The 14,815-nt window shown below is 43.4% G+C and overlaps 2 protein-coding genes across 2 annotated transcripts in view; one reads left to right on the top strand and one right to left on the bottom strand.

Annotated features, from left to right (window-relative positions):
• The window catches only part of T265_15559 (hypothetical protein), a gene marked incomplete at both ends in the record, with an annotated part of 47,771 nt that overhangs the window by 9,163 nt on the left and 23,793 nt on the right, over positions 1–14,815 (top strand). The window contains 3 exons of the mRNA XM_009178605.1: positions 12–449; positions 12,478–12,827; positions 14,311–14,473. Coding sequence (XP_009176869.1) covers positions 12–449; positions 12,478–12,827; positions 14,311–14,473 — 951 coding nt within the window. The remainder of the gene's footprint in view (positions 1–11; positions 450–12,477; positions 12,828–14,310; positions 14,474–14,815) is intronic.
• The window catches only part of T265_11826 (hypothetical protein), a gene marked incomplete at both ends in the record, with an annotated part of 16,998 nt that continues 9,495 nt past the window's right edge, over positions 7,313–14,815 (bottom strand). Inside the window, one exon of the mRNA XM_009178606.1 lies at positions 7,313–7,349. Within this exon, the coding sequence (XP_009176870.1) occupies positions 7,313–7,349 (37 nt within the window). The remainder of the gene's footprint in view (positions 7,350–14,815) is intronic.

Raw genomic sequence — 14,815 nt, 5'->3', positions numbered from 1 at the left:
CGTCCTTTTAGGGAAGGGTGGCTGAATTTGGTACTTATGAGGAGTTAATCTCCAAGGGGATTGAATTTCACAACCTCGGTTGCAGTCAGCCGGACGTTTTGACAGATGTCAAAGAGGACGACATCAAGATATCCTCGGAAATCAGTCAGGCTGTGTCATTACCAAACGGACAATATTGGTTTCCATCCGCGGAAAAGCCTGCTTCGGATATGGCTCTTTCCGTCCCTTTGGCACCAGAAGGTGAGCGAAGGCGCTTTTCTTCGAAGAACCGTCCGTCGTTTGCGAATGAAGACCTCCAGCGAGCGACTAGAACAGAACAGGAAACTACTGATAATCTGTTGTCTTCACAAACGAGCTTGCGTATCCCACGTACAAAGGCGTCCCCTACCGGAGAACTCGAAATTCAAAGCGTGCTCAGTTTATCCGACGTGACTGATACCAAACGAAAAGTGAGCCAGTTAACCGCATATGTGGTGAATGCTGAATACTCTAGATCTGTACATCTTCAACAATATTGCGTCATTAGATGACAGACCCTAAAGGCATAAGTGTTTCTTTTTAAGTCTCTTGGATGAGTGTCAACGTGTTGAGATACATCTCCTTGGTGTTATCCACTGGGTCCCCTGGCCATGCATTCTAATCAGTCATATTTTTCAGTTGGTATTCATTGTATATCCACCCTTTCATGCACCGTATTTGTCATCACGACGGTAGTAGAATCAGGCGTGCAAATGTATGTTACGAGAAAATCCAAACGCATCGGAAATATCCGCTCAAGAGAGCGCGTGTCGTAGTTAGTCACTTTTTTAAAACTAATGGCGTAATTCAACAGTAACGACACATCCTAATGATATAATAAAAGAATCATTTTCTCAGCATATGGAACCAAGTTCTTTTCGATGAATTACCCGTTAATATGACCAAGTTGTTGCTGCCCGAAAAGTCATACATCGAGGGCCGAAACGTGCATTTAACGACACCACTGTGGGCTGGTACACCTTAGAGAGCGCCAACCCATCGAAAACAGTGTGGGATTACTGAGGTGTCGTTTTCGAATAATCATACGTGATCCATGATCATAGATTCGTCTGCGAAAAGAGTGATGGAACACAGGTACAAGAGGCCCACTAAAGTATGTTGCTTAATTTAGTAATTCGCACGCCTGAACAAGTTCGGGAAGATGACGCACGTTGCAGCTACCTTTGATATCGTAGTTCGTCAGTTTGTTCATCTGTCGAACCTACGGTACGCATCGAACGCATCAGTAAGAATGCTGCAGATTTTCGATAGGGGAACACTTCCAGCTATTACTATGAATCAGGCTTCCCGTTGCATAAGCGAAGCCTTGTGTTGCGGTTAATTTCTCGACGTCTCCAGGCGGTACTGGTTAGCTGCATTAACTTCCTGATGTCGAATCGACCCTGCCACTTACTTGTGGGTGATTGGACACCCAAGTATCTGAGACAGGGAACTTGGTCTACTTTTTTCTGACAGAGCTCGATCATGTTTAGATCCCTTGTACGGTGCTAGAAGCCTTTGTTACTGACTTACCAATCCTATAAGTGACTCAACTAGGCTAGGGGATCACCAATGTCCGCAGTTTGTCTGGCGAGTCCTCAGAATCACGTCTCTAGTATGGTCGGACTGCGTAAATTGTGCAAGTGATTGAGCTGACCATTAATCACGAACTTGGACGGTGCTGATCACAATGGGAAACCTTTTATTGCGCCGGATTCCAGATAGACTTTGTAATTTCCTCTCCATTCACTTAGATACGGTCTTCCCATCCTAGATATTGGACCGTGATTAGGATCGGTAGTTTCCAAAGAACGGCATGAGCCCCCAGCTCGGATGAAGCAGCCCCTCAAAACACAACCAAATGCCTTTGAAGACAAACAAGACAAACTGCGACTGATTGTTGTAATATTGCAGCCCAAAGTACGGTATAGAGTGAATACCTGCTCCACATGTCCCCACCATATCTGAGTTTGACTTTGCCTTTTGTCGTTTTTCTGTGGCATCTCAGGGGCAGAGGATCGAACGTCTCACTCAAACCTCTGTCAGGGCTAATACTGTGTAGCTTTCACAATTTTCAGCTGCGTCATTGGGATAAGTCACTTCTCTGAATGCATTTCATAGCCGAATATTAAGCAGCTTAGTTCGTGAAAGTGTTGGAGGGTCGCTGAGTGACGAACTTCAAGTCTTACCGGGAACCACTTCTTTTTTAAAAAAAAGTTGATTGTACTGTTAATTTCGCTTGGCCAAGATCTCCACACTCTGTTGTCTTTGTTTGTGGCAGTGTTTTGACCTAAGTGAATCAGTGCTCCTGGAAAAACAGATAATTTGTGCACCATTGTGTTCCGCCTATCTTTCCGGTCTTCCGACGGCTGTTTGCTTGTGTGAACATAATGAAGGGAGAATGGTTGGACCGAAATTTGATAAGAATTCTGACAGAGAAGGTTGGACAATTTAGGCAGTTGCCAGAATTTGAACCTTAGGGGACAACACTTTATCCTATCCTCACCCCCATCATAACCTGTGAGGGTGATGTATCATCATCATCATCATCATCATCATCTTCTTCTTCTTATCATCATCATCATCATCACTGACAGCAATACTAAACGAGAACACTGATGCTTCATTGCCACGCGGCCATACCAGTTTGTTTGAATAAGGCTTTGTAATGGAAGAAAGAGGAAAAAAGATAGAGAGGAACCTAGAGCTAACCTATCACAGAAAACCGATGTGCCTACACTACCAACCCTCGGTCAGAGGTAGTGACTCACGCTGCAAGTTCGAAAAATTCAGTCACTCAACTGGAACACCAAACATCTGTACTTCATAAATCGCGGTCTAACGTCATCGTGGAAGCACCTTGTGTTGTTTTGTGAATAAGTCGCCACGGTCCCTCGACACATTGTGATTGAACCTGCGTACATGGAAGCTTGTTATGGAGTAGGTTTTGTTTATCTGATTCGCAATTTGAACCCGTGTCTATGAACCTGGCACAAGGACTATGTTGAAGTGTTTTAAAGGTTGTATTTTGTGCTGACACATGCAGTCTTCCATCGACAACACTCATTGCACACGCTATGGAATGTAGCCAGTTTAAGACAGCGTGACTATCGTTTGCATACCAAATACCTAGGTATATTTTCGTGTGTGGACAGTGCCGAGTCACAGCTCCGGGAAATACGGTGGCTAGCACCCGTTTCAGTTCACTGCATTTCTGTCAGACATTCAAGAGAACGTTCCGGTGGGGATTTCGATTGACTCTATGGATGTTGACAGAACTCATGTTTGACAGAAGCATTAGACAGCAGTTGGCTGCATAGTGTTCTGGGTGTGAGCTGTGTGGCCACGGTTGATCCGGATAAAAGCTAAAAAGACTGGAATTCTTCTGGGCTGCATTAATGGTGTCGTACTCGGCTCATCGTTCTTGACCAATGATGCGCTACCTAAAGAATCTTGGAAGCCATGATCTGATAAAGCAGGTGGTACCGAGTTGATAGATTTGGAGACTTTGTGTTGTGATGTTCTTACTTCCGATGTCCCAACAGGCTGATTATCCGGATGGTGTGGCCTGGCGTGCGGTGTGAGATACAGACATGTCGCCGAGGATAAGGTGCGAGTTTTGATACGGATAACTTGTATAACCAGACAAATTGTAAAACAAAAGGATTAAGATAGAAAGCCGTCATGTCCAGGCACCATCATCTGCTTCATATGCTCTAACTGTCCACATGACGTCACGTTGCTGGTTTGAATTCAAGAGTGATCCTGCTAAACCCTCCTCGTGGAGCTGCGTTCGTAACATAGTGAAAGCGCCCCCTTCTCATTGACAGAAATACTCCTAGTTAATGGTTGTTGATCAGATGGTTGTTGATCTGTTCGCCGAGCTTGGCAATTGGCTTGCAAACGTTTCGTCACCATACGAGGAAACATCATCAGTGCGCAGTTGGGTGGATACTTCTTCCTTGCCTGCATTAGTTTATATAGCAGTCAAAGGCTATCTGTTATCTTCTGACGTGATTAGCTACTTGAAGTGTAGCGAGCTTAGTGAATCAATTGGTCCGTTTGTGATCTTTTATTGTGTTGTGGTCTGTGTTCCTTTGTGTTCATTGGTTATCCCAATGGCTGCTAGTTTTAGTGGCTCGATTCGCATTGCGTTGTGGTCTGCCGTTCTCGAGTTTGATTGGTTGCTTGTACCGACCTATTTCCTCCATCGTGGCCGTTAGTGTCCCTGCGTCCGCCGGTTGATTTGGTGCTTTGATTGGGCGCCTTCTCCAGTCCAATTGGTGTGTCCGTTTGAATGACGCTTTCTTGCTTCTTGTTTGAGTTCCTCGTATGGTCGCTTTTGCAGCTCTGAGTTCTGTGGTTCTGGCGTTCTCTCGCTCTTAGTGGCTAGTAAATGGGATCAATTTCGATGTGTTTGTTGATGGCTTCTTCGGTGGAGTACCACGCCTCCATAAATTCGCGTTCTCGTTTTGTTCTTGCTTGAGCTAGTATGCGAACGCCGTTCCAGTCGAACTCGTGTCCCTCTTGGTCTTTGTGTGCGGAGATGAGGGAGAACTGATCGTGTCTTTTAGTGGCGAGTTTGTGTTCATGTGTTCTGGTGGAGAGCTTCCTTCCCGTTTGTCCTATATACCGTTTGTCACAGTCCTTGCATTGGATCCTGTATATGACATTGTTCTTCGCCATTGGATCTAACTTCCCCTTTGGTCTTGATAATGTCCTCCACAGAGTATTCGCAGGCTTGTAGGCGACCATTCTATTGTGCTGTCGTAGGAGCCTTGCCGTCATTTCAGCGGTGTTCTTGATGTACGGAAGTGTGACTCGTTTGCTTGCAGTTTGTCCTGTTGCATCGATCGTGTCTGGCTTCCTGAGTGTTCTCCAGATGAAATTCCTCGGGTATCCATTTTTCTGAAACAATTTGTATAGGCGCTTTTCTTCTTTGATCTTGGATTCTGTTGTACTGCAGTGTGTCTCGATCCGCTTGAAAAGTGTCCGAATGCAGCTTCGTTTGTGGCAATTTGGATGGTTGCTGTGGTAGCTGAGGATTTGGTCCGTATGTGTCGCCTTTCTGTAGACTTCAGTTTGTAGCTGTCCGTTCGGCAATCTAGTGACAAGGACGTCCAGGAACGCCAGTTTTCCGTTGTTTTCTTCTTCAGTTGTGAAGTTGATGTCGTCAAAGACGTTGTTTAGCAGTTGGATTACTCGTTGCAGTTCGCTTCTTTTGATGATCACGAATGTATCGTCCACGTAACGAACCCATATTTTGGGATTTATATCGGGCAACACGATTTGTTCCAATTTCTGCATTGTGACTTCTGCAATGAATCCTGAAATCGGCGATCCCATTGGTGTCCCTCGTAGTTGTTCATAATATTCTCCGTTGAACTCAAAATGTGTGATCAGGCATAAGTCGAGTAATCTGCAGAGGTCTTCCTTCTCCAGCGATCCAGTTGGCGTGTCGTTGTTGTCCAATAATTCGGCCACAGTTGTCTTGGCTGAATCGAGATCTACAGACGTGAATAGTGAGCTGACATCAAATGAAACCATTATTTCGTCCTGATCGATGCTTACGTGTTTTAGTTTCTCCAAAAATTGTCCCGCATTGTTGATTGAGTATTGCGACCCACCGATGAGATGCTTTAACCTTTTCCATAGTTCTTTCGAAAGATTGTAGGTCGCTGTTCCAGGAAGTGATACAATTGGCCGGAGAGGTATTGATTCTTTGTGTACCTTTGGGAGTCCGTAGAAGCGAGGAATGGCCGAATCACGAGCTCTCATTCTCCAATATTCCTCTTTTGTAATCTTGTGGAGATCTTGGAGTTGCTTCAAGTTCTTATTGATTTTGCTTGCTAGCTGCTTGCTTTGGTCGCGTTCTAAGCGGCGGTACGTAGTTGTGTCGTTGAGTAGTGCCTTTGCTTTATTGATGTAGTCCGGTTTGTCCATGATCACCGTTAGGCGTCCCTTGTCTGCCGGTAGAATCACGATGTTTTCATCCCTCTTCAACTTGTTCATTGCTTCTTTTTCTTTGCCGGAAAGCACGTTGAGTGGTTTGTTGCGTGCGATGGCTGGGACGACAGTTTGACGAAGTTGCTGCTGAGCGTTTTCGTCGAGTCCAAGAGATTTCATCGCTGCTTCTAGGCTGGCTAAATACTCCAGGTTTGTCGCGTCTTTGAAGTTGAAATTAAGTCCTTTGACGAGAACATTTTCTTCAGCTTCCGTCAGTTGCCTTTTGGACAGATTCCTTATCCAGGCTTCATTGTGACTACTTTCGCACTCCTGATTTCTAATCAGCCTTGAGAATTTGCTATCTAGATGAGCCTTCTTGTTTTTAGCAGTGGATGAAACTCTTAGTTCTGCCGCCATGCTAAGTTGCTCCATGAGACTGGTCCTATTGTCCTCAAGCAGGCTTCCCTATGTTCGTTGGCTATTCTCTCGTATTTTCTAATGCGGTTGTGAGCGTCTGTAATCATGAGTCTGACCATTCGTCGGCCATTCTGTCTAGCTATTATCCAAGCTTGTGGATGGTTTATTGGTGGTCGGTAGGTTACGCTACGTGGAAGGACGTGTTTCGGCAGGCATTCATGGAGGAAGTAGAGCTGTTGTCGTGTGGAGGCTTGTCGGCAGGGGAAAGTCTCCCATCGAAGATAACAGATAGCCTTTGACTGCTATATAAACACACGCAGGCAAGGAAGAATTACCCACCCAACTGCGCACTGATGATGTTTCCTCGTATGGGGACGGAACGTTTGCAAGCCAATTGCCAAGCTCGGCGAACAGATCAACAACCATCTGATCAACAACTAATAAACTCACCCGAGCTACCAATATTTCACCACATTACCATACTCCTAGTTGCAGAAGTCACACACATTTCTTAGAAGTATTTTGGTGGGGCAGAACTAGTGGGCGCTCGATTCTTAGCGCATATCCTAACCAACCTAGGCCTAGGCTCTAGTAGCTACCAATATTTCACCACATTACCATACTCCTAGTTGCAGAAGGTAGTCACATTTCTTAGAAGTATTTTGGTGGGGCAGAACTAGTGGGCGCTCGATTCTTAGCGCATATCCTAACCAACCTAGGCCTTGAAAGGCTCTAGTTTGTTTTCCGTGAAAGCTGTTCAATCAAGTTGCGGCGCAGGTAGGACAATGAGCAGCATTCTTCAGTGTGCCCTCTCCGTTCTTCATAAGACTATGTGTCTATTGTTGGCCGCAAACCATTGTCCAACATTGATATCTCTGAAACCATACAAGTGCAGTCCAAAATATGTATTGATATAACATTTGGAAATTTCCTAACGCGTGCACAATATTTCACTAGTGAACGTGATTCTACGGAGAAAAGATAGCAACGAAAGAATTAGTGTCAGTGAGACTGACTGTGGGGATTTCTGACATAACCATAATTTAGCGCTTAACTTGAGGACTTGCAGCAAGTTCCAGGTCTGAACACCGTTGTATATGGAATTTAATCTCTAGAAACATTATAACACCGGAGAATTACTGATATCATTGAAGACCTCTATTTCTGAATAAGAATGTGGTGTGTTGATTCGTTTTCACCGAATCTTTAGACGATTCTTGCAGTAGCAAACTGATTGAAGGAAAACTGGTGAGATCGGAACGGTACCAAAATGTCATAGGCTGGAGCCCGTAACTAGGTTTTTACTCAATACGGAGACCCATACCATGATCGATTGCCTGTGGCCGTTAGTATGTCCCGGTGGTGGGGGCCTGCGCCTCAAGTGTACCAGGCCAACCACCACAACACGCGTGTGGACAATAGCAGGTGTGACAAAAGGCCTGTTACATGGATTCGAATAAGGCCTTGGCTGAAGCTTGTCGCTGCGATTGGCCACACCGATAAGATGTGGCGAGGTCGCTGTAGGGTTCCAGTTTGCACGGTGGCCTCGCGAAAGCAAACGAGGGTAAAGCGTCATACCGAAAAGGTGGATTTACTGTGAATTTTCGTTTTGTGGTTACTGCCACGAAGTGTTCTTGATTCACTGTTTGTGCGAAGGGTTTTTGTAAATGTCCAGAATTCTCCTCTGGTGTTCTTTGTGTTTTGGTTTCTTATTCACATAGTACACGTAAATGTAGCATTCTAACTGCGAACTTAAACCTTTCCAAAAGCCAAACTGAGTCTTAACAACGAATAGGTCGTGAAAGATGCGTCCAGTTCATGAAGATTTACGTGAGCCTTACACACATGCATACACTCGGCGTGCATGATGAGAACGGCCAGAGATTAGCCTATATTCACAGCCTGGTAGTGTTACATAGTCCTAGTTACCGGAGGAATGCGAAAGTTTAGCTGTCACAAAAGTGAACCTGTACTATTCAACACATGCTTTTCTGTTACAAACGTTTGTCTTTTAGCTTCGTAAAGGTAGAAGAATCTTGTAAGTTTTTGTTGCCAAATTTCGAGAATGAGCCACTTCCAACCGAGACGACCACATCTAGTTCGAAATGATAAGTGCTTTCCTTCGAGGTGTCCTAAAGTAGTATCCCAGCCCTCGTGCTTCCTCCCGGTGGCATGGCAGCTAGGCACCGGAAGGGTGTTACAGCTGAACAGTTAAAGTAGCTTCAAAAAATCCATTTGAATTATGTGCGTATAGCAATTGGCTCTTTCCATGGTATACGTTTAGCCCTTTGCTAGGGTGCGTTGCGATCGAAATTGACTGCAGTCATTCGCAGTGGGATATTTGTTCTCGTGCCAACATGCGGTTTTGCTGTCCGTGTTCCCATTGCCAGTTGTAGCGGTTTACTGATTTATGACGTTCTCATCGTGAACGCTGAATGGGTGTACACGATTGGCGTTTGATGCGAACGATTTTATAACTTTTCTGCCGCAGACATTGACTTCACAGATTTAGCACGACAATTTTGCAGCCATATTTTGTCCTATACGTGCAAAAAATCGAGAGGTACCGTACAGCTGTTTCGTTTTCATTGGGAGTCATCAGCCGTGCAACTGAAATACACGGACGGGCTTGTTAATTTCCAATAAACAGGGATGGCAAGAAATGCAAGACAGTGATTACGATTGTGCCTTATATTGTTTCTCAAGTATTCGAAATTCTTCTGATAGCCGTTACATATTCTGACTTCATTCGTTTCAACAAGGACTGTTTACAATGCCCTAAAATACGCCGGATTGGAACTTGACTGGCAAATGAATCGTTCCTGATGGTCTAGCACAGTAGCGATTCCAATGAGAGAATTCTGTTTAGCTCATTTCTCATCCGCTTAACTTGGAGTACCATCCGAACGGGAAAATGAGCGTCACTTTGTTTACTTTTTTTTCCCACTAGGTCTTTCTGACATACAAACGTTTAGGAAGTGTTTTCCCGTTGGGTCTGATGAGCAGTAGTGTTAATTAGTCCGGTGCTCATGTGACAATGGATTTTTCGTTAAATTTTTCATAAAATTATCAAATTAACCACTGGCGGTAGTAGAATCACTGAATCCCATCTATACCCATTTGTTGGGATGCAATGTAACACTTAAGGGAGACTGATCAACCGATAGCGAATTGAGTTGCTGCTAATGCTCTTTATCAAACAAGACGATCTGATATCAAGTCCCTGCTTGAAAGATATATCCAGAGCAAACAGAATGGAGGTCACCGAAGTCCAACTCATTTTTATTTGTGTCTCAAGAAACTCTGAGAAATGATCGATGTTGTCCCTTCATGCGTGTTCTTCCAGTTTGGTTATTCAACCTGCAGAAGACTGAAAAATGCAGACCTGTGATTGGCTAACTTGAAGCATTTTGTAGGACAAGTACCAACAAAGCCAAGAGTCAGAGAGAAACCATCAGTTGAGAAACTGACTGTGGATCGGCACAAGTTCAACGTTAGCCCGAATTTCTATTGATTGCAAAGGTCAAGATCACAGAGGCGAATTATGATTGACTCACTCGTGGATAACAGCCGGATTATCACGAATGGGGGTTCTAGGTGATGCGGAAAGCTCGACCTTTATCCACTGTGTGAGCGGTTCCAGCTAGGTAGAAACCATTGTGCTTGAAATGGGTCCACAGTCTTCCCAAATCAATGAAGAGGGACAGTGTTCTGTGGAATAAAACATCTCACCCTACGACCAACATAAGATGCTCGACACGAGCATGCGGACGAGTATACACACAAAAGAGTTCGGCAGCACTTAGCAGTTATTTAGTCATTCAAGTGCGGTCTGATTATGGCTTAAGAACTGAATCTCAAACGGTGCATAGACGCCGTAACTGTAGACTCTACACTGTTATATAGTCTTCTGGCGATTTTTTTTGTTGGTTGTTGCTCCTATGTATGAGAGACTGATGTGGACCTTTTTCTAGTCTGTCAGTTGAGTTGTTTTCCTTTCAACATATAGTCAGTGGGAAACGAATCCTCCAGTAACCGGCTTGAGTTTATGAGCTTAGGGCGGTGGCCCTGACACCGAGTTTGAGTATTGGTTTCTCTCTTTACTGATGTGTCATATCTCATGGTCCGTATTCGAGGAAACAACGGCTGTTAACGCGACTAAATGGACTGCTCGGATGGTTCATGCTTCTGTAATAGGTGATACTTTTGGATCAATTTGTTCGTTCAGTGACCGGCCTTAAACTTGTTATATAGAGCAGTTGGTGTCCCATTATGCAATTGTTGTGGTCTAACTAACGGCAAAATCGAATTATCAACTTCCCCTACATCATAGACGAGTTAGTTGTTTCGAAATCCATTTGGTACACCGCAGCATTTTTGAACGTATTATCCAACAAATGTATGTGTTGTTTCGGAGACGTGAATGGCCAGGGCTGAATAATTTCTTTCATGTTCTGTTGTTTCTGATCAGTAAAACATCACTGAGCGCACTAATCTGTCTAACGAACTGTAAGTGAAAATAGCTATTTTCTCGTAATCCGCATGTGGTCTTAGAACCAAATGTTATCATTAAAGTGATGTTCATGACTTCTGCTGGTCTGAGTATTGTCTTGAATTTCGAACCATTCCAATAATTCAACCCTTCCTGCTTCCTTCGATTCTAGTGTTCCTTCAACGTCTTTTTCACTGTTTATCGTCTAACGTTGCTATCTTTGAATGTGGCGTCTGACACTTGAGTGGTCCGGACCGTCAACCAGAGGGCCACTGCGTCGGTCCCTCCACGCTTATAAGTAAAATCTAGATAAGGACGACGGACTGGATGTTTCAGTTTTGGTTTCAGAATCCAGTCTCACCTCATAGCAAGTCTAATTAGAACTTGCAAGCTGACTGTAGGAACTGTTAGGTCGAACCTCGGAACGGAGTGGCGAACAGCTTAAATTTATTCATGATTCCACTCACTGTTCAAGTAGAATAAAAACTAACGATTCAAATGCACAAAATGATTCCACTAGATGTTTTTTTACCGGCTCATTAGTCGTGCCCTTCGAATGGGAACCAGGTGCAACGGCGTACGAAGGATGCGCCAGCGAAAGTGATCAGCAATTACAATCAGAGCGCTCAATAGGCTAGTTCTTAAACCGGTGAAACAGACACGCACGGTTTCATGCAAAAAAAACTACTATCACCCAATTGCTTTACCTACAAAAATGGTTCAGCTCGACCGTCTTTTGCTTAGTACCGCCTTTTTCAACCACAATATGTGGCGTTCGAGAAAACCTTGCATAATTATCTGAGTGCTGCACCAATCACAAGAAAAATGGTTTTGTGCTACTAGCGGTCGTCTAGTAGGCCATTTCTGTTAAAAACGGACGCTCCATACCGAGGTAGTAAAGTATGTTGAATTTTAGGATGGTGGAATTTTACCACTGATCCCTTTTTAACGGTACTTTTGCTATATGTTTCACCATTTCCAAGCTCAGCTTTACCTTAAGGCCGAAGCTAGAACAGCGAAATTTGTGTTCTCACAAATGTGTTGTTACTTCTTCCAACAGAGAAAATTTATGGTTGGTTACACTTCTCGTTAGTATTGAGACTTGTTTTCGTGAGAGGATAATTTGTGTCGGGGGTGATCATTAAAACTATACCCCTATCTTTAGTGTTTTGGCACATTTGTCAGCGTTTAATGTGAACTTATCTTCCTCTTGAGGACCGACCATTAGTGATCTTTTACATCGGTCTTCAGGAAAGGAATTGAAACACAACTGAACGAATGAATTCAAAGTGATCTTTTTGAAAGGCAGCGACAACTTCGTTTATCCAAGTACCAGCTTAAACACGTACATGTTCCTAATCTAAAACCACTGTACTCAACTGAATTATCTGCCTCATCTTAAATAGCCTCTTTTCATGTATCCACTTTAATCAGACTTTAGAATTTCGAACTCCGAGGCCCATCTCTTGCATGTTCCTTATTAGAAAATTCTGTGGAATAGAAAATCACCGTGCAACAAAATAACGGCTGGCCTAAAGTAGCTCATCAATAGATAATGAGCTCTTTTGTCTTATGGAAATTCCGCTTATTCTTTCACTTTGTAGTGGAATCCTTCTCCCATGCCCTATAAGACCACCTCGAGGTTGAGCATTGCTTCACGTAGTTCACTCACATCCCGGTTGGCCTTCAGTATGGAAAATGCAGTAGCCCCGGGTATCATAGACCACGTGCCCGCTGAATTCGATGAAGAAAATTGGGACATCATAAAAGGCCTTGAAGACGAGGTTGAAGAAACCGAACAGGTGGAGGTGTGGCAAAGTGGCACCATCAGCTGGCGATATTATATTATTCTTGGACGTATTGGTGGCGGCCTGTGTGGAGTATTCACGACAATAATTCTTTTTGTCATTACAATCACAAACTATGCGGGATGCGATTTCTGGTTGACAAAATGGTGAGTTTTTACTTGGTTTCTTTTGATTTTTAATTAAATTTGGAGCGCGGCACAGGTACAACACCCATAACGGAGCTTCGAATGTCTGTAGTAGTCTTCAGAATCGCTATAGAGTCTAGCTTATATTTTGTTCTGATGAACGTGATCAGGTGTATGAAGAACATCCAACTGTTGAGCTGTTTACTAATGAACAGTGAGGGTCGCGAAGCTAAAATTTAAGAGGGATCCAGTTTTCCGTGATTATTTGTAGATTTTTCTGAAATGTTGGACGTCTGCTTTAGATCGAACCGAGGACTACATTTTGAGGAATAATTTGATTAAATAGCCTCACAGAACGTGTCAATCTATGGTTGTACACTCCACATGTCGGGTGAACAATCAATTGTCTGTGTTCTCTTAACGCATGCATATTCCGAACTCAGTGGAAAACACATGGGAAACGTTCGCCGAGTGCCGAATATGAGTAGGCGGGTCAGCTTGCTCATGTCTACTATATGTGAATTTTTTTCAGTTTCATTACCGCCAAAACCCAAAATGTTGGCAGTGTTAGTAATTTGAGCCTTTTCAACTGAGCTTTTATCCTGTAAGCAAAACCACTCTGTACTTTTAAGCCGAGCAGCACTGTACAGATGTTTCATTCCTATCGGGAATCATCAATGGTGCATATCTTACGAAACACCAAAAGGTTCCGAACTCGTAATTACTATTTGAAGTGAACGGTCTACTCAATTTGGCTTACCTTACCAACTAGCCAGGTGGTTGCGGATTCGAAACTTCTCGGAGTTTCGTGAGATACGCACTGTTGGTGATTTCCAATAATGATGAAACGGTTGGAATGTGCTTCTCGGATTTCCAGCACAAATTGGACAAAACCCCGATTGAAAACCCAAACTGTTGGCATCGGTCGGTGCATCCAGCTCTAGTCAGTATTTTTACCTTATCGGCGTCAATCAGATCGAAAACCTTTTTCACTGTAGGCTTCATATGATTCCTTTATACAATCTGCAAAATCTCCTACCATACTGTATTCAGGGAAATGAATTTTGCCAGCGTAATGTTTCATTCTGATTTGGTCCAAAAGGTTACGAATGTAACTGTTTTCCATTATGGCTCACGGTGAACTTGTGCATTTGACATCATGATTACGATACAAGCTGCGGTAGTTCTGAGATAAGTGTGCTATGTTGCGAAGCATCAATCAGGCCCCCTGTTTTTTATGTTTAACTTACATAGGTTTGTCAAATGTGCCACATTTCAAGAGTGCTCACTTTGTCTCCGCTTCTTCAGGTTACTTTACCGGTAGGGTACATCTGTACACTAATTTCCGTTTTTTTTTTCAATTTCCGATTTGAGCACTTATGAGTGTTTGAGTTGCTACGTCTCCTCAGAGTTATCATATTCGAACTTCATGTATCATTCTCGCCCATAGATAAAAAAAGTCAACCTGGTAAATGGTATCCCTATCCCATCCATTTCATTTCAGGTCTGCACTCGTGGACTTTCGACATGACATGAACATCACCGCAAACGTATCGGAACAGCTTGTGTGGAGTATGGACGACAACCGGTTCAATTTGACTATATTTGGTCTCCTAACGTTGGCTCTGATAATTGTCAGTACAGCACGCTCTCTAGTGTTTTTTGGTGTAAGTCTCTCCATTATTGTCGTTCAGTACTAGCCTCATGATAATACCTCCAAAAACGGAGTGAATGTATACAGCTGGTTAAGCTCAACGTGAGAAGCTCAGCTTTGTGGAACAGCTTGGTTTACTTCTTCACCGCTTTTGTCAAAAGCTCAGTTCACACAAAAGGAAATTTGTGAAATTCGCGCCGCCGGTGATTTCCAGCAAGGATGTGCCAGCTCTATAGCGATTCTAAGATTTTCAGCATATACCGACTTTTTTTTCAAAATCGGATCTTTTTATTCCATAATCTCCTTCATAATAATAATAATAATAATAATAATAATAATAATAATAATAATAATA

Source organism: Opisthorchis viverrini, assembly GCF_000715545.1.
Source record: "Opisthorchis viverrini unplaced genomic scaffold opera_v5_603, whole genome shotgun sequence".
Classification (NCBI taxonomy): domain Eukaryota; kingdom Metazoa; phylum Platyhelminthes; class Trematoda; order Opisthorchiida; family Opisthorchiidae; genus Opisthorchis; species Opisthorchis viverrini.
The sequence above is the reverse complement of the archived record's forward strand: the minus strand, read 5'-3'. Positions and strand labels throughout refer to the sequence as shown.